Genomic DNA, 21132 nt, shown 5'->3' on the forward strand with positions numbered 1-21132 from the left:
GTTTGCCAGTCTATGTCTTTTAATTGGAGCATTTAGTCCATTTACATTTAAGGTTAATATTGTTATGTGTCAACTTGATCCTGCCATTATGATATTAATTGGTTATTTTGCTCGTTAGTTGATGCAGTTTCCTCCTAGCCTCAGTGGTCTTTACATTTTGGCATGTTTTTGCAATGGCTGGTACCGGTTGTTCCTTTCCATGTTTAGTGCTTCCTTCAGGGTCTCTTGCAAGGCAGGCCTAGTGGTGACAAAATCTCTAAACATTTGCTTATCTGTAAAGGATTTTATTTCTCCTTCACTTATGAAACTTAGTTTGGCTGGATATGAAATTCTGGGTTTAAAATTCTTTTCTTTAAGAATGTTGAATATTGGCCCCCACTCTCTTCTGACTTGTAGAGTTTCTGCCGAGAGATCTGCTGTTAGCCTGATGGGCTTCCCTTTGTGGGTAACCCGACCTTTCTCTCTGGCTGCCCTTAAGATTTTTTCCTTCATTTCAACTTTGGTGAATCTGGCAATTTTATGTCTTGGAGTTGCTCTTCTCGAGGAGTATCTTTGTGGCGTCTCTGTATTTCCTGGATTTGAATGTTGGCCTGCCCTACTAGGTTGGGGAAATTCTCCTGGATGATATCTTGAAGAGTATTTTCCAACTTGGTTCCATTTTCCTCCTCACTTTCAGGCACCCCAATCAGACGTAGATTTGGTCTTTTTACATAATCCCATACTTCTTGCAGGCTTTGTTCATTTCTTTTTCTTCTTTTTTCTTTTGGTTTCTCTTCTCGCTTCATTTCGTTCATTTGATCCTCAATCGCTGATACTCTTTCTTCCAGTTGATTGAGTCGGTTGCTGAAGCTTTTGCATTTGTCACGTATTTCTCGTGTCATGGTTTTCATCTCTTTCATTTCGTTTATGACCTTCTCTGCATTAATTACTCTAGCCATCAATTCTTCCACTTTTTTTTCAAGATTTTTAGTTTCTTTTCGCTGAGTACGTAATTCCTCCTTTAGCTCTGAGAAGTTTGATGGACTGAAGCCTTCTTCTCTCATCTCGTCAAAGTCATTCTCCGTCCAGCTTTGATCCGTTGCTGGTGATGAGCTGCGCTCCTTTGCCGGGGGAGATGCGCTCTTATTTTTTGAATTTCCAGCTTTTCTGCCCTGCTTTTTCCCCATCTCTGTGGTTTTATCTGCCTCTGGTCTTTGATGATGGTGACGTACTGATGGGGTTTTGGTGTAGGTGTCCTTCCTGTTTGATAGTTTTCCTTCTAACAGTCAGGACTCTCAGCTGTAGGTCTGTTGGAGATTGCTTGAGGTCCACTCCAGACCCTGTTTGCCTGGGTGTCAGCAGCAGAGGCTGCAGAAGATAGAATATTGCTGAACAGCAAGTGTACCTGTCTGATTCTTGCTTTGGAGGCTTCCTCTCAGGGGTGTACTCCACCCTGTGAGGTGTGGGGTGTCAGACTGCCCCTAGTGGGGGATGTCTCCTAGTTAGGCTCCTCAGGGGTCAGGGACCCACTTGAGCAGTGAGTCTGTCCCTTCTCAGATCTCAACCTCCGTGTTGGGAGATCCACTGCTCTCTTCAAAGCTGTCAGACAGAGTCATTTGCATCTGCAGAGGTTTTCTGCTGCTTTTGTTGTTATCTGTGCCCCGTCCCCAGAGGTGGAGTCTACAGAGACAGGCTGGTTTCCTTGAGCTGCTGTGAGCTCCACCCAGTTCGAGCTTCCCAGCGACTTTGTTTACCTACTTAAGCCTCAACAATGGCGGGCGCCCCTCCCACAGCCTCGCTGCTGCCTTGCGGTTAGATCACAGACTGCTGTGCTAGCAATGAGGGAGGCTCCGTGGGCGTGGGACCCTCCTAGCCAGGTGTGGGATATAATCTCCTGGTGTGCCTGTTTGCTTAAAGTGCAGTATTGGGGTGGGAGTTACCCGATTTTCCAGGTGTTGTGTGTCTCAGTTCCCCTGGCTAGGAAAAGGGATTCCCTTTCCCCTTGCGCTTCCCAGGTGAGGCGATGCCTCACCCTGCTTCAGCTCTCGCTGGTTGGGCTGCAGTAGCTGACCAGCACAGATTGTCTGGCACTCCCTAGTGAGATGAACCCAGTACCTCAGTTGAAAATGCAGAAATCACCGGTCTTCTGTGTTGCTCGCGCTGGGAGTTGGAGACTGGAGCTGTTCCCATTCAGCCATCTTGCTCCGCCCCCCCGCCTGTAAATTTTAAAATGGTAACTTGGATTGTTTTGACTGACTTCTAATTTTCTGGTTCACTCATTCTATACATAACACATCTCAATAAAGAAAGTCAAATTTACATGCAGAGTAAATTATCATTTTCTGTCTATAGCGGGATGTGAAAGTTAAATTTTAAGTTGAACAGAAAAATCAGAGAAAATGATCTTTATCTACATATTCTCATCCTGAAAGCAAAGAGAGCAAGGACCAAGTTGCTATTCTCCAGAAATAGTTGATATGTTAAATTATAAGGATATTTTCCATCATATCTCACGTCTGGTTGTCAAAACTGAGCATCTTATCTGCTTTATAATGACTGTTTAGGAAAGATCGCTTTTCTGGAAAGTGGCTATCAGTAAAATATTCCGTGTAGATTTAATTTTCTTTGATATATGTATAATTAATCTAAAAATTAGTACATTGTATTTTCTAATTGTGATATTGAGGGAAATAGTGCTAAATAGAGAATCTAGCCTTGGCCTCTTATGTAGTTAAACACATCATCAAAAGCTAATATAGAATATGACAGATTAGAGGATTTTCTAGAGTGCCCCCACCCACTTGGAAGAAGCAACACAGTGTGTAGAATTCACAATGTGAAACTTTATCCAAGAAGGCACACAGGAATTCAACATAAAGTGAATAAAAACTTTAGATATTGGGGAAGAGAAGGTAAGTGGGCAGCCTGTGTGGTAGTGTCTGACTGAAAACTGTGAGTGAAGTCTCAATATAGGAGAGGGAGAAAAAGTATCCCTTTGCAATCCACATTTCCACTGGGGATCCATGCAGTCCAGGCTATGGGAGAATATCTTGTCCTTCCCAAGCCCTGAATCTAACTTGGAGAGAGGCTAAAACACTATAAGAAGGGACATCACTAGGAAGCACCCCAAGCATTTTCCAGTACTTGGGAACTGATAGAAAAACGTGATTCTCAATCCTAGCTGATACCAAGCCAAGTGGGATTCTGTGACCTAGCAGTAGTGGCAGACTTGAGCACTAAAGGGACTTGGACAGGGGATTGTAATGCTGGGTTTGGGGAAACAGAGGGGCTCCCACAGCCAAAACTGAGAGATGAGTGTGGCATTTGCTCCAGCTGTGGGCATTTTAATGGGGCTCTCTCTCTTCATGGGTGGAGCAGAAGGAGATTTGCCAGAGAGGCATGGTTTTGTTCCAGTTTCAAGTTATGCAGCCCAGGGTGACTTTGCAGACTAAAGGTAAACTGCACATGACTTTACCGAGTATCTCAACTTGTACCCTTTATTGGGTTGGGGAGTGAGCCCTGCCAGGTCTAAAGAATGAGAGGAGAAGGTCGGGCACGGTGGCTCATGCCTGTAATCCTAGCACTTTGGGAATCTGAGGTGGGCGGATCACGACATCAGTAGTTTGAGACCAGCCTGGCCAATATAGTGAAACCTTGCTCTACTAAAAATACAAAAAATTAGCTGGGCATGGTAGCGGGCTCCTGTAATCCCAGCTGCTCAGGAGGCTAAGGCAGGAGAATTGCTTGAAGCTGGGAGGCAGAGGTTGCAGTGAGCCAAGATAACAACACTGTACGCCAGCCAGGTGACAGTGTGAGACTCCATCTCAAAAAAAAAAAAAAAGAGAGAAAGAGAGAGGAGAGAGGTGGGTCCTATATTCATCTGCCTAGACTAGGGACCGGGCTGCCTCTCCCTTCCTGTGCCAACTTGATGCAGCAATAATTGCTTTGCTTCTCCTTCAGGAATATCTACAAGATGACTGCAATTGCTCCTGAATTCCCATCAGAGCTGGTGCTTCTACACACCATTGCAAGGCCTGAGTACAGAATTTCTCTATTGCCCTTTCCAGCTTCACCCAACTTGACTCCCACCACCTTCTCACAATGCTAGACCACAGGACCTAGATCACTAAGTGTTGCCTGGCCTACCTAATTGCCTGGGACAATGGATTACTTTTCCTGGTTGAAAAAGATCAAGTATAAACCCTATTGCTATCACCACAGACAGATCTTATCTGCAAGCATGAACTATTGGCCTGAAGTTCCACCTACACAATCCAATACAAAATTTACTGGCAGAATTGCATAGCATTTGGAAACAAGATAAGTTTCACATAACTTTTGCTACCACCATCTTCCATGACACCTCAGCTTCTCAGGAGGACATGAGTCTGCTCACCCACCTGGTACACCACTACTACAACCAACATTTGAGAAAGCCACTACCCTAAGGCTATTTATAACCAAGGAAAATCTACAGATTCTTTGCCACTGAACACACCTAGAGGCAAAGCCAAATGACTCTACTCAATATATATCATAATCACATTCTCAAGAAAAAAATAAAAGTCCTGCCCCCAAGAAAATAAATTCAAAAATAAGAAGTGACTATTTCTCCAAATATAAATAAATTAGTGTAATAACACAGGAATATGAAAAAGTAATGTGTAACGATACACATAAAGAAACACAGTAATTCTCTAGCAATGTGTCCTAACTAAAAAGAAATATTCAATATTCCAGGTAAAGAGTTCAAAATATTGATTTTTAAAGAAGATCAATGAGTTGTAAGAGAAATCTGAAAACAAATACAAAGAAATTAGAAAATCAATTCAGAATATAAATGAGAAATTTACTAAGGAGACAGATATCTTAAAAACAAACACACAGAACTTCTGGAAATGAAAAGTTCATTGAAAAGATTACAAAATACAATTGACAGTTTCAACAATAGATGAGACCAAAAAGAAAAGAGCATTTTGGAACATGAAGACAGGTCTTTTGAATTAATCCAGTCAGACAAAAGTAAAAAAGAAGAAAAACAAATGAAGAAAGCCTTTGAGAAGTACAGGACTACATAAAGCAAGCTTTTCTAACCTGTGGCCCATGGGCTGCATGCAGCCCAGGACAGCTTTGAATGTGGCCCAACAAAAATTCATAAACTTTCTGAAAACATTATGAGATTTTTTCCAATTTTTTAAAGCTCATCAGCTATTGTTATTGTTAATGTATTTTATGTATAGACCCTGACAATTATTCTTCTTCCAATGTGACACAGGGAAGCCAAAAGATTGGATACCTCTGACATAAAGTGACTGAACTTACATATCATTGGTATTCACAAGAGATAAGAAAAAGCAAAAAGTTTAGAAAACCTATTTAAGGAAGTAATTGATGAAAAATTCCCTAGGCTAGCAATATATTTAGATATCTAGATACAAGAGGACCAACAAACTCCAGAAAATACACAGCAAGATGGATTTCCAAACTACATATACTCATTGGACTGTCTAAAGTCAACACAAAGGAAAAAAATTCTAAAATCAGCATGAGAAAAGCATCTAGACACCTATAAAGGAAACTCTATCAGAACAAGAGCAACTTTCCAGCAGAAACCTTATAAATTAAAAAAGATTGGATCCTATTTTCAAAGTGCTTAGAGAAAAAACTGCCAACCACAAATTTTATATCTTGCCAGAATAAGCTTCATAAATGAAAAAGAAATAGTTTTTCTCAGACAAGCAAACACTGAGGAATTTATCACCAGCTCTACCAGAAATGCTCAAATGAGTTCTAAACATGGGAAAGAAAGGTTGATATTTGCCATCATTAAAACACATAAAAGTATAAGATTATCAGGTCTTATAACACAATTACACAAAGGAAGAAGAGAAAGAAATCAAATGGTAGCATAACAGGAGTCCACGAAACCAGAAAGGCAAACAGACGGGAAAAAAAATAATCTGCAAAACAACTAGATAACAATTAACATTATGACAGGCAGAAAACCTCACATACAAATAATAACCTTGAATGTAAATGGATTAAATTCTCCACTTAAAAGATATAGATTGGCAGAATTGATATTAAAAAAAAAAAAACCAATTATATGCTGCTAACTGGTAAAAAAAAAAAAAAAAAAAAAAATTCCATGTGAACAGAAAGCAGAAGCAAGCAGGAGTAGCTGTACTTATATCAGACAACACATACATTAAATCAAAAACTGTAAGAACAATAAAGTCATTATATAATGATAAAGGGATTAATTCAATAAGAGGATATATCATTCCTAAATATATATGTATCCAACACCAAAGGGCACAGATTCATAAAACAAATATTACTAGACCTAAAGAAAGAGATAGCAACACAATAAGTGGGGGATTTCAACACCCTACTGATGCACTATAAAGATTATAGAGACAGAAAAACAACAAAGAAATACTGGACTTCAATGAAACTTTAGACCAAATGGACCTAACAGACATTTATAAAACATTTTACTCAACAACCACAAAATACACATTTTTCTCATCAGCACATGTGACATTCTCCAAGATAGACCATATGTTAGGCCACAAAACAAGTCTCAATAAATTAAAAAAAATAGTAACTTTATCAAGTGTCTTAGCTCTAACTATAGTAAAATAAAACTAGAAATTAATACCAAGTGGAACTCTTGAAACTATAAAAAACATGATGTTAAATGATCTTTGAGTCAATGATAAAATTAAAACAAATTAATAAGTTTTTTGAAATGTAGGAATATGAAAACACAATATATCAAAACCTCTGGGATACAGCAAAAGCAGTGCTCAGAGGCAAGTTGATAGGGTTAAATGGCTATGTTAAAAGAAGAAAGATCACAAAATAACAACCTCACATCGTGTTGGAAGGAACTAGAAAATCAAGATCAAACCAAATCCAAAGGTGGAAGAAGAAAGAACAAAGATCAGATCAGAACCAAATGCAATTGAGACCAAGTTAAAGAGTAACAAAAAATCAATAAAATGGAAAATTTGTTTTTTGAAAAGATAAACAAAATTGATAAACCACTAGCTAGATTAACCAAAAGAAGTGAGAAGATCCAAATAAATGTAATCAGAAATGAAAAAGAACACATTACAACTGATACCACAGAAATACAAAAGGTCACTGGAGACAACCATGAACAACCATATGCTCATGAATTAGAAAATCTAGAGTTAATGGCTAAATTCCTGGGAACATACAACCTTCCAAGATTGAACTAGGAATAAATAAAAATCCTAAACAGAACCATAATGAGTAATGAGATTGAATTAGTAATAAAAAATAATCTCCCAACAAATAAAAGCCCAGGAGAAGATAGTTTTAAATTCTGGTTGCTGAATTTTACCAGTTGTACAAAGAAAAACTGGAACCCATCCTCCAGAAACTGTTTCAAAAAATTGAGGAGGTGGGAATCTTTCAAAAGTCATTCTATTAAGCCAGTATCTCCCTGATAATAAAGACCAGAGAGGACAGAACTAAAATAGAAAACTATAGATGAATATCCCAAGTGAACAAAGATACAAAATCCTCAACAAAATACCAGATAATCATATCCAAGAGCACACTAAAATGATAATACACCATGATCAAGTGGTTCCCCCACTGCCAGGGATGCAAGGATTGTTCAGTATTTGCAAATCAATAAATATGGTTCATCACACAAACAGAATTAAGGACAAAACCATATGATAATCTTAACAAATGCAGAAAAAGCATTTGATAATTTCCAGCATCATTTCACTATAAACACCCTCAACAAACTAGGAATAGAAGGAACATATCTTCTATGATAATAAAGGGCATATATGACAAACCCATGACCAATATCATACTGAGTGGGGAAAAGTTTGAAGCAATCCCTCTAAGAACTAGAACAAGATAAGAATGTCTACTTTTGCCAATCAACTTAGAATGGAAGTCCTAGCCAGAGCAATCAGACAAGAGAAAGAAAGAAAAGGCATCCAAGGTGGAAAAAAGGAAGTCAAATTGTTTCTATTCATTGTTGATCTTATACTTAATTAGAAAATTCTAAAGGTTCCTCCAAAAACTTTTAGATTTGATAAATGTATTTAGTAAAGTTTTATTATACAAAATTGATGTACAAAAATCTGTAGCATTTCTCTGCACCAGTAATGGTCGAGCTAAAAATGAAATCAAGAATGCAATCTCATTTACAATAGCTACAAAAGAAAAAATAGCTAGTGATATATTTAACCCAGGAGATGAAATATCCCTACAGGGGAAATTACAAAATACTGATGAAAGAAATAGTAGGTGACACAAACAAATGGAAAAATATCCCATGCTCACGGAGTGGAAAAATTAATAGTATTAAAATGACCATGTACCCAAAGCAATCTACAGATTTAATACAATTCCTATCAAAATACCAATGTCATTTTTCACAGAATTATAAAGTAAAATCTTAAAATTTATATGGAGTCATAAAAGAGCCCTAATAGCTAAAGAAATTCTAAGCAAAAAGAGCAAAACTGGAGGTACTCACGTTTTACCACAAGGCTATGGTAACCCAAAAAGCACTGGGAAAGGACACTCTTCTTTTTTCTTTTTTCTTTTCTTTTTTCTTTTTTTTTTTTTTTTTGAGATGGAGTCTTGTTCTTGTCACCCAGGCTAGAGTGCAATGGCCCTATCTCAGCTCACTGCAACCTCCGCCTCCCAGGTTCATGCGATTCTCCTTCCCCAACCTCCCGAGTAGCTGGGATTACAGGTGCCCACCACTATGACCGGTTAATTTTTTGTATTTTTAGTACAGACAGGGTTTCACCATGTTGGTCAGGCTGGTCTCGAACTCCTGACCTCAGATGATCCACCTGCCTCATCTCCAAAGTGCTGGGATTACAGACGTGAGCCACCCCACCCCGGCGGGACACTGTTTTCAATATATGGTGCTGGGAAAATTGGATAGCTGTATGCAGAAGAATGAAACTAGACCCCTATCTCTCAACATCTATAAAAATAAACTCAAGTTGGATTAAAGTCTTAAATACAAGACCTGATACTATTAAAATACTAGAAAAAGACCTAGGAAAACACTTCTGGACATTGATTTAGGCAAGGAATTTATGACTAAGACCTCAAAAGCACAAGTAATAAAAACAAAAATAGATAAGTGGGACTTAATTAAATGAAATAGCCTCTGCCCAGCAAAGGAAATAATTAGCAGAGTTAACAGACAACTTGCGGAATAGGAGAAAGTATTTGCAAACTGTGCATCTGATAGGGGACCGATATCCAGAATTTATAAAGAGCTCAAACAACAACAAAAGAAAACCATGAAAACGTGGGCAAACAACTTAAATAGATATTTTTCAAAAGAAGATATACAAATGGCTAACAAGCATAGAAAAGATGTTCAACATTACTAATCATCAGACAAGTGCAAATTAAAACCACAATGAGATGTCATCTGACATGAGTCAGAATATGGCTATTTATAAAATAGAAAAAATATAATAGATTTGGTAAGGATGTACATAATAGTGAAGAAACACTTAGACACTGTTTATGGGAATGTAAATTAATACAATCACTATGAAAAAGCTGTATGGAGACATCTCAAAGAACTAGAAATACATCTACCTTTCAATCCAGCAATCCCACTACTACCTATCTACCCAACAGAAAAGAAATTATTTATAAAAAGGACACCTACACTTGTATAGTTATTGCAGCACTAATCACAATAGGACAGATATGTAATCAACCTAAGTGTCCATCAGTGGATGAATAAATAAAGAAAATAATGTACATATTTATCCAGTGGAATACTATGGAATACTATTCAGCCATAAAAAAAGAATGAAATTGTGTCTCTTGTAGTAACATGGACATGTAATACTGTATACTTATGATACCATATCATTAAATGGATATGATATTATCTTAAATGAATTGCAGGTCATTATCTTAAGTGAAACAATGCAGAAACAAAAAGTCAAATGCTGTATGGTCTCACTTATAAGTGAGCACTAAAAAATGGATACACATGTACATAGTGTGGAATAATAGACATTAGAGCCTGGGAGGGGTGGGTGAGTGGAAGAAGGTATGAGGGACAAGAAATTACTTAATGGGTACAATGTACATTATTCAATTGCTGGTTAAGCTAAAAGGCCAGACTTCACCTTACATAATACATCCATGTAACAAAACTGCACTTGTACCTCTTAAATTTATACAAATAAGAAAGAGAAAATACTGTAATCCTGTTATAATAAAAAAGTAAGAAGCTAATATTTAAAAAGCAAAGGGATAAAAGAATTTAAAGATAACAATTATTCTCTTTAGTTATTGGACACTTTTCATCCATATGGAGCTCAATATAATTTAGTTTAATATTTATTAAATCTAAAATGACTGATAAAAGACACATTGTTCAGGAGAGAAAACAATCTCAACTCATTTTAGTATAGCAAATTATCAGTTTTAATGTGTTCCATTACATAACATAGACATAAAATATGTATTAAGGGCCAAGGTTAATAATAGGTATGCCAACTATCTTTATAATCCCAGTACTACTTGCTATCTATATAATTTTGGACAGTTAACTTAAACCTGGTCTTTGGAACTAGCTCATGTTTCAATTAGTTAACATCATATTCCGCAGATACTCCTTTTATTCTTCATATTACTTATATATTTTAATTCCTATATGCTCATTAACTTAGATGACTGAGAACTAAGCTAAGTAATGCTCAAATTTCTAGTCAGATGTAGCCAAAAGTATATTGGGCTTGGGGTCAGAAGCCCTGAGTTTCAGTCCAAGCTGTTATTTATTAGGTGTTTAATGTTAAATAAATCATTTAATCACATTTTTCTACAGCGTCTTCATCCATGATGTATAGGATGTGAGTAGGAATAAATTGGGCAATTAAAAACAATTTCTAGGGGTTTTCACATTTTTGAGTGAGGAGAAATATCTGTGGCTAACGGATTGGGTAAAGAGTGGGATGATGCAAAAGATTAGTCTTGTTTTCCTATGAAAGCAGTTAAATTTATTTGTTCCCCATATGGCAAGCAATGGGGATTTGGGGGCAGTTAGAAAAATGTGTAATACTGTAGACTTATGATACCATGTCATTATATTTACACAATTAACACAAATAAAACTGCTGTTAATGTAATTATATCATTGGATTATTTTACTCTTATCATTCCATTAAATTTGTTTCAATGTATTGTCCGGTCAAGTAGCTCATGAGTTTATTTGAGGATTGGAAATATTGATTTTATTACATTACATTTTGTACTTAATATTACTCACACCTTATAATGGTATATATTTAATAAATCTTGAGAAATTAAATTATACAAATTCACTTTCACTTTCTTTGAAAATATGTAGGTTATTAATAGCAAATCTGTATCTGAAATAATGTTTCTTTACAAATACCATTTAATTTATTTTCAAATAATTCTAAATTTCTTCTCTTTTATGGGAACATTTGCATTGGGTGTCACTAGTGGCCCTCCTGTAATAAATCTTTTGGATATTTCTAATTTCCAGTGTGTTCATTCTCAGTATATAACATATAATACTATGCAAAAATGAGAAACTCTTTTTTTTTTTGAGATGGAATCTGGCTCTGTCATCCAGGCTGGAGTGCAGTGGTGTGATCTCAGCTCACTGCAAGCTCTGCCTCCTGGGTTCACGCCATTCTCCTGCCTCAGCCTCCGAAATAGCTAGAATTACAGGCGCCCAGCACCGTGCCGGACTAATTATTTGTATTTTTAGTAGAGACGGGGTTTCACCATGGTCTCGATCTCCTGACCTCGTGATCCACCCACCTCAGCCTCTGGCTCAGCCACTGCGCCTGGCCAGAAATGAGAAACTCTTAGTCTTTAAGCATTGTTATGAAAGGTAAGAGATTTAGAATCACATTGCCCATGCCTTATCTCTTACTAACTTTGGGACCTTGGGAAAATTCATTTATCTGACCTTCAATGCTCTCATTTATAAAATCAGCGTTATAATATCCCATTTTTGAAAATAACTTTTAATGGGTTAAATAATAAAATGCCTTCAAAGCATTTAGTCAGGTGCTTAGCACATGGTAAACCTTTATGTTATTATTACTAATAAAATCCTCCTGAATTTTAAAGTAGTTTCTTTAAAAAATCTTTTGCCTCTTCATTTTGTAAGCTTTTTGTTCTCACCTATTCTACCACAAGTTCTGCCATTATAGGGGTGACTTCAATGCCCTCACAAATGATCCATTAATACATGAGTCTTACAGATGTTTGACTTATTCTGCTACAATGACCTTTACTTTTTACCCCAATCCCACAATAATTCCCGAATATTATACTTTTTAAAAAACATGCTCAAAGAAACATGGGTGTTTGAGCTAAAAACAAAATGGGGTAAACTTAATTAACTTTGATATCAAAGTGCTCTCCCTGAATATTTATATTATTCTTCTTGCTCTTTCTTTCAATGAGTAAGCAGAAAGTATAGGTAGTTTTCATTAGTTAATACAGTAAATAGCTCTGTCACTCTTAAACTAGGTTCTTTTGGTTGCAAGTGACAGAAACCCATCTCAAACCAACAAATCAAAACTCATTTCAAAGTAGCTTCGTTTTAGCTAAAAGATGGAAAATTATTGATTAATGTTACAGAGAGGACCAGTGCTGGTTTTGGATTTAGGGATGGTTGCATCTGAGAGGTTCAGGCAATGTTGTTTACTTTGTCTCTCTTCAGCTCTTTATGTCTCTTTGTCTGTCTCTGCCTTTCAATCTGCCTTAACGATTTGGCTTTTTTGCCTGTTATCTTTTATTTTTAGACAGGTACTAGAAGGAAGACTTTTGGCTATCTTAGCCCTATATTTGTAGATATCAGAAAAAGTGATAACATATTGTTAATAGCTCTGCCAAATATTCTGGTAAAAACTTTGATTGACTCTGCTTAGGTCATGTGCCAATTTTTGAAATAGACAACAATGGCCAGGAGTGGGGAGTATTCTGATAGGCCATGCCTGGTTTATTTGTTCAATTCAAGATGTGAGGATGTGAGATTTATTTAAACCTGTAATTGGCAAGCTAGGGCCCACTGCTCATTTTTATATAAAAAGTTTTATTTGAACATAGATATAGCCATTTATTTACATATTGCGTATGGCTGCTTTCACACTAAAATGGTAAAATGGAGTAGTTACAGTACTGACAATATTACCCACAAAGCTCAAAATATTTGCTGTCTGATTCTTTACAGAAGATGTTTACTACTGTTCTAGGTAGAGGTCAAAGATGATCCCCAATGACTCACATCCTTGTACTGTGAGCAAAACCTTCCCCTTGATTGTGGGCAAAACCTGTAAGTATTATGAGATGGTACTCCTGGGATAATGTTACCTTATATGTAAAAGGGAATTTTTACAGTTATAATTAGTGCCCCCAATCAACTGAGTTAATGAAAAGAGGCTATCTTGCATAGGCCTGACCTAATCAGATGCATTTTTAAACAGAGAGTCTAGAAATTAGAAATGGAGGTGGTCAGAGATACTTTCTCCTAATGGCCTGAAAGAAGGTAAACATGTATATTGTTAACTCTCTCTGGGGCCTTGTGACAAGGGGCTGTGGGTAACTACAGGGAGCTGAGATTGTTCCCTGGATGATAGCTGGCAAGAAAATGGGAACCTCAGTCATCACAGCTGCAAGAAAGGTAATTTGGCTAACCTTGGATGAAGACTCAGAGACTCAGATGAGAATTGTAACCTGGCTAACACCTTGATTTCAGCCTGGGGAGATCATGAGCAGACAATCCAGTCAGATCCTACTCACACTCCTGGCCCATGTGAGATGATAAATTTGTGTTATTTTAAGCCAATAATTTTGTGATAATTTGTTACTCAGTAACATAAAGTTGACATTGACTATTGTACCTGAAGTTGGAATGCTTCTGTGAATATCTTAAAAAGGGAGTGGCTTTGGAACCAGGCAGTCTGTGGAGGCTTTGGATTTTCAAGAAATATGTTAAAGAATATCTAAGTTGCCTTAAACAGACCATTAGTAGAGATAAGGATATTGAGAATACTCATGGTCAGGACTTAGAAGAAAGGAAATTGTTATTTAGAACTGGAGGAAGGGCAACTATTGTTATGTTGTGGCAGAAAGCTTAATGGAATTGTGTCCTGCAGTTAAGTGGAAAGCAGAACTTGTAAATGATGTAAACCTGGATGAAAGGAAATTTCTAAGTAAACTGTTCAAGGTGTGGTCTGTTTTCTTCTTGTTGCTTATCGTAAAATGAAAGAGGAGTAAGATAATTGAGGGAAAAACTGTTAAACAAAAAGGAATGAAGGCTGCATGGTTTTGAAAATCCTAGGCCTCTCCAGATGATGAAAGATTCTAAAAGTTAGAAATGGCTATGAAAATTATGGCACTGGTTAAAGAAACTGTAGATAAACTTAGAATTAATAAGTGAATTTAGCAAAGTTACTGGATAATGAATAAACTTAGAATTAATAAGTGAATTTAGCAAAGTTACTGGATAATGAATAAATAAACAAAATCCAATTATACGCTTAGATTTATGCCACAGTAATTAGGAAATGAAAAACAGAGATGCCATTTACAGTTACAAAAAACTCTATGATAATTTATGTAATAAAAAGTATACAATACCTCTTTCGAAAAGTGTATAAATTTTTGTTTAGAGGACATAAAATTTTATAAATAAACGGAGAAATCCACCATAATCAGGAGTTGGAAACCCTGATACTGCATAGTTGTCAATTTTGCTAGACTTATCCATATGTCTATATAATCTGAACTGAAATTCCAGCAGGTTTTTTTTTTTGTGTGTGTGTGTTGTTAGTAAGCTTGCCCTACAACTAAATTCCATGGGCCATGAATAAGCAAGATCAACTCAAAGAAGCACAAGTTGGGAGGCATTTTCTCTACCCGATATCACTTATTTTAAGACCGGAATAATACAGAAAAATACACAATGTAGGCCAGGTGCAGTGGCTCACACCTGTAATCCCAGCACTTTGGGAGGCCAAGGCAGGCTGATCACGAGGTCAGGAGATCGAGACCATCCTGGCTAACACGGTGAAACCCAGTCTCTACTAAAAAAATACAAAAAGATTAGCTGGATATGGTGGTGGGCGCCTGTAGTCTCGGCTACTTGGGAGGCTGAGCAGGAGAATGGTGTGAACTCAGGAGGCAGAACTTGCAGTGAGCCGTGATCATGCCACTGTGCACCAGCCTGGGTTACAGAGCAAGACTCCATCTCAAAACAACAACAACAACAATAAATAGACAATGTAACAGAATGAGAAGACAAGAAAGAGATCCATGCATACATGCTTTATTCATGAGAAATGTGATACTACTGAGTAGTGGTAAAATAACAGTAGTTTTAATCAATGATTTAAATAAATATGCAATCATTTGGTTATATGTAAAAAATGAAACTTTATCCTTACCTTACACCATATACAAAGAATAATTACAGGTTTATTGCATATCTAAACACGAAAGGTATATTAATATTTTCTTGAATAAGAAAGGATTTCCTAAGCAGATAATCAAAAGCATTAACCAAAGAAAAAAGGGAAATGAATTAGGTTGCATTATAACTTAGAAATTAATTCCATCGAATGACACAACTAAGAGAAGGAAAAGTAAGCCCCAGCATAGGAGAAGCTATTTGCAACACACCTAGCTGGAACTAAATTTTTTTAGAATTTTCATTTATTATAGATGGGTGAATAAATTGGCATAATTACTTTGCAAAACTGCCTTACCTACTAAATTTGGAAATATGCGTACATTATAATACAACAATTCCACTTCTAGATACCTGCATACAAGATATATGGGCACATGAGTAACAAAAACAAAAGAAAACTAAGCCATACATATAAGCACATTCAACATAAGTTTATTTCAAATAGATACACATTGATAACACCCCAGATGTCCTATCAGTGTTAGAATAATATATTAATTTATAATGATATGTTATCCATCTATGAAAACATAGAAAGCACTGTAATATGGAGCAAAATGAATGACTTTTATAAGCATAGTATGGAATGAAAGCAGCTAAAAACAACAACATATCTACATACGCAGATCTGTATATTTCAAGAATGGAAAACAAAATCTATGATTTCATATTTAGGATACTAGTTCCCAGAGACAAGAGATAAAGGGCTAGTGACAAAATGGAATAAGGAGTTGGACTTATGAAGTATCAATAATGTTCTATTTTTTGACCCGGGTGGTGATTAAACAGGTGTGTTTATTTTTGTAAAAATGATTTGAGCTGCACACATAGATTTGTGTACTTTTTTCTGTTTGTTAGAATTCAATAAAATGTTGAATTCACAAAGCAAAAGACATTGGGAAGAAATAAAATTACTTTTGTCTGAAGATGACATGATTACTTATGTAGAAGATCCAAAATAATTTGCCAAAAACCTCCTGGAATTAATAAGCAATTATAGCAAGTTACAGTACAAGGTGAATATACAAAAGTCAACCACTTTCCTATGTACCAGCAATGAACAAGTGAAAATTGAAATTAAAAACACAGCTAGGGGTGGTGACTCTCATTTGTAATCCCAGCACTTTGGGAGGCTGAGACAGGTGGATCACTTCAAGTCAGGAGCTCAAGACCAGCCTGGCCAACATGGCAAAACCCTGTCTATACTAAAAATATTTTTAAAAAGTTAGTCAGCTGTAGTGGCGCATGCCTATAATCCCAGCTACTCGGGAGGTTGAGGCAGGAGAATCTCTTGAACCCGGGAGGAGGATGTTGCAGTGAGCAGAGATCGCCCCACTGCACTCCAGCTTGGGCGACAAAGTGAGACTCTGTCTCAAAAAACAAACAAAAACCACAATATCATTTACATTAGCACCCTCAAACATGAAATACTTAGGTCTAAATCTAATAAAATATGCACAAGATCTGTATGAGAAACTCTTATCAAAGAAATCGAAGAACTGAATAAATGGAGATTTATTTCATGTTCATAATTAGCAAAACTCAATATTGTCAAGATGTTAGTACTTTCCAACTTAACCGGCATATTGGTTGCATTGCCAATCAAAATCCCAGCAAGTTATTTTGTGAATATCAACAAACTGATTATAAAGTTTATATGGATATTCAAAAGACAGAATAGCCAATGCAGTATTGAAGGAGAACAAAGTTGCAAGACTGTGACACTACCTGACTTCAAGACTTACTATAAAATTACAGTAATTAAGACAATGTGGTACTGGCAAAAGAATAGACAATTAGATCACTGGAACAGAATAGAGTGGCCAACAAATACACCCACACAAATATAGTCAATTGATATTTGACAAAGGAGAAAAAGCAATACAATGTAAAAAAGATAGTATTTTCAAGAAAGGCTGCTGGAACAATTGGACACTCACATGCAAAAACAATAAATAAATACAGACACAAGGCTTACACCTTTATAAAAATGAGCTCAAAATGGATCACAGACTTAAATGAAATTACCAAACTATGAAACTCCTAGAATATAACAGAAAATCTAGATTACCTTGGATTTGGTGGATATAGCACCAAAGACATGATCCATGAAAGAAAGAATTGATAATTAATTAATTTTAATTGATTAAAATTAAAATATTCTTCTCTGCCAAAGACATTGTCAAAAGAATGAAAAGATAAGCCAAAGACTGAGATAAAACATTTGCAGGAAACATATCTGATAAAGGACCATTTTACAAAAATATACAAATGACTTCAGAAGTTGCATACATTTAAGATGTAAAACATACTGTTTTGGTATATATTATACATGGTAAAATTATTACTACAGTAAAGAATTTTAATCTGTCCAGCACCTTCCATAGTTACCTTTATATTTTGTGGTGAGAGCACCTAAAATCTACTCTCTTAGCACATTTTTAGTATATAATATTATTGATTATAGTCCTTATGATTTACATTAGATCTGTAGATTTATTCATCCTATGTGTTTGAGCCCTTTAACCTACTTCTGTCCATTTTCTTTCCCTCCTTGTCACTAGTAACTACCATTCTATTTTCTGTTTCTATTTTCAACTTTTTTTTAGATTCTACATATAAGTGATATCATACTTATGTATGATGTTATAATTCTGTATCTGACTTATTTCAGTTAATGTAGCGTCCTTCAAGTTCACCCATGTTGTAATAAATGACAGTATCTTTTATTAGGGCTGAATAATATTCCATTGTATATGTATTCCACAATTTCTTTATTCATTAATCTGTCAGTAGACACCTATGTTGTTTCCATATCTTTGTTAGTGTGAATAACGCTGAAATGAATATGGGAGCACAGATATCTTTATGAGGTGCTGATTTCATTACCTTTGGGCATATACCCAGCAGAAAGATTGCTGGGTCATATGGTTTGTTCTACTTCATTTGTTGTTTTAGTTTATTTATTTTTAGATAATAGCTATCCTGGAAGTGTGAAGCAATGTCTCAGTGCTTTAGGTGGGAGCATAAAGGTTGGGGTGCTTGATGCATGCACAAGTGTTTCCAGGGAGATTTTGCAGACCTGGATTTACCACTGGAGCTCCTTGAGGTCAATTGTTTATCTGCCTTGTTGGTTCCCAGATACAGGCTATTTAAAAGCCTAGCAAAAAAAGTGTGCAGATTTCCGGGGAGAAACTGGGAATTGGGCACTTCAGCCTATCCTCTGCACTGACTCTTGGAGGAGAAGTGTGAGTAGATCCTCCGGAAGTACACGTGTGTCCATTTAAAATCCCTCTTTGTTCTATAGCCTAAGGAGACACAAGTGCTGAATCATTTTCTGTTTCAAGGGTCAGGTGAATTAAGGGCTCAACTCTCTGGGAGGAACTGTAAACCTTGGGGCTCTACAAGTGTAATTCAAAATGTTTTCTTGTCAAAGAGAAGTTGAGAGTTACCTGATTATAAAAAACTGGTCCTGGGGTGGAGTTGGTGGCATATGTGTGTCTCAGCTTTTCCTTCCATTTCTGATGCAGATATTTTATCAGTTTCCCAGTTTTTAGGGGTTTATCAACTAGTTTTGAGATTTGTCCTAGAGGGAATTGACCTATAAATAGCTGTTTACTTGGTACATCTGTAAGAGGAGGGAAAGTCAAGAATTTCCTATTCTGCCATCTTGCTGATATTTCAAGAACATCTTTCTGAAGTTCTTAAAATACAACAATAAGAAAACAAACAACTTTTATATTTTGATAGGGATTGCATTAAATTTGGGGTAGTATGGGCATTTTAACCATTTTGATTCATCTAATCCGTGAACATGAGAGATCTTTCCATTTTTTGTTTCCCCTTCTATTTCTTTCATCAATATGTTAGGTTTTTATTGTAGCAATTTCTTAAAAAAACAGTATTTTTCACAGGAAAAGAAAAAAATTCTAAAATTTATATGAAACCACAAAATACCCAGAATAGATATAATAATGCTGAGCAAAAAGAACAAAGCTGTAGTCATCATACTACCTGGCTTCAAAATATACTACAACACTATAGTAACCCAAACAGTATGGTACTGGCATAAAAATAGACAAATAGACTAATATTAGAAACAGAAGACAAAATTCAGAAATAAATCCACTCATTTACAGTCAACTTCTTTTTGATAAAGGCACCAAAAAACATACATTGGAGAAGGGAAAGCCTCTTCAATAAATGGTTCTGGAAAAACTGAATATCCATATGCAGAAGAATGAAACTGGACCCTTATCTCTCACCATATAAAAAAATCAAATCAAGGACAGGCACAGTAAGATCACTAAAACACAGGTGACCAAAGCTAAAATGGACAAATGGAATCACATCAAACTAAAAATTCTCTGCGCAGCAATGAGAACAACCAAACAAAATGAAGAGACAGCCTACAGAGTGGAAGAAAGTACTTGCAAACAATTCAACTGACAAGAGATTAATAACCAGAATATATAAGGAATTCAAACAGTTCAATAGGAAAAAAACCCAAATAATCTGATTAGAAAATGGGCAAAGATCAAAAGAAGACATATCAATGACCAACAGATATAGCTGGGTGTGGCGGCTCATGCCTGTAATCCCAGCACTTTGGGAGGCTGAGGCAAGTGGATCACCTGAGGTCAGGAGATCAAGACCAACCTGGCCAATATGGTGAAACCCTGTCTCTAATAAAAATACAAAAAAAATTAGCCAGGCGTGGTGGCGGACTCCTGTAATTCCAGCTACTTGGGAGGCTGAGGCAGGAGAATAGCTTGAACCTGAGAGGTGGAGGTTGCAGTGAGCCAAGAACATGCTATTGCACTCCAGCCTCAGCAACAAGAGTGAAACTTCGTCTCAAAAAAAAAAAAAAGAAAAAAAGAAATGACCAACAGATATGTGAAAAAATGCTCAACATCACTAATTTTCAGATGAATGCAAATCTAAACTACAATGAGGTATCATCTCACTTCAGCTAAAATGGCTTTTATATTATCAAAACGACAAAAATAAGTGCTGACAAGGAGGCAGAGAAACTGGAATACTTGTACACTGTTGGTGGGAATGTAAATTAACACAGCTACTATGTAAAACAGTATAGAGGTTCCGCAAAAAACCTTGAAGGACTGGAGAACCAAGCTGCAGACCTGGTTCCAGCCCCTTAGGTTTAGAGCACACAACCCAGGAGTGCTCAGCTGAGGCTTGGCCCCTGAAACCATCCAGAAATGAAGCCAATGGACTAAATCCAACTTATACCATAGTCAAACCCTAAAGAGCATCAAATAATATAAAAGCAGAAAGGCCGATTCCAAAGACAGAGACTCCAAAGGTTAAAGGAACATCAGCCCACACAGATGCATAAGAACCAGTGCAAGAACTCTGGAAACTCTTAAAGCCAGAGTGTATTCTTACCTTGAAATAACTGCACTAGCTCCTCAGCAATGGTTCATAACCTGACTGAAAAGACTGAAATGACAGACATTGGTTCAGAATCTGGTTGGCAAGGAAGCTCATCAAGATACAGAAGAAGGTTGAAACCCAATCCAAGGAAAATAGTAAAATGATTGAAGAATTTAAAGATGGCATAGCCATTTTAAGAAAGAGCCAAACTGAACTTCAGGAAATGAAAAATTCACTACAGGAATTTTGGA

General features: G+C 36.4%; 1 protein-coding gene across 5 annotated transcripts in view; it reads left to right on the forward strand.

Annotated features, from left to right (window-relative positions):
* Positions 1 to 21132, forward strand: part of SPAG16 (sperm associated antigen 16) — a 1157251-nt gene that overhangs the window by 148067 nt on the left and 988052 nt on the right. Inside the window, exon 10 of one of the 5 annotated variants that reach the window (XM_074010023.1) lies at positions 3940 to 4607. The exons of the other annotated variants lie outside the window; for them this stretch is intronic. Within the exon in view, the coding sequence (XP_073866124.1) occupies positions 3940 to 3972 (33 nt within the window). The 3' untranslated portion in view covers positions 3973 to 4607. Of the gene's footprint in view, positions 1 to 3939; positions 4608 to 21132 lie in introns of those variants that run through there. 5 annotated transcript variants of the gene reach the window in all.

The sequence above is a fragment of the Macaca fascicularis genome, chromosome 12 (assembly GCF_037993035.2).
Source record: "Macaca fascicularis isolate 582-1 chromosome 12, T2T-MFA8v1.1".
Classification (NCBI taxonomy): domain Eukaryota; kingdom Metazoa; phylum Chordata; class Mammalia; order Primates; family Cercopithecidae; genus Macaca; species Macaca fascicularis.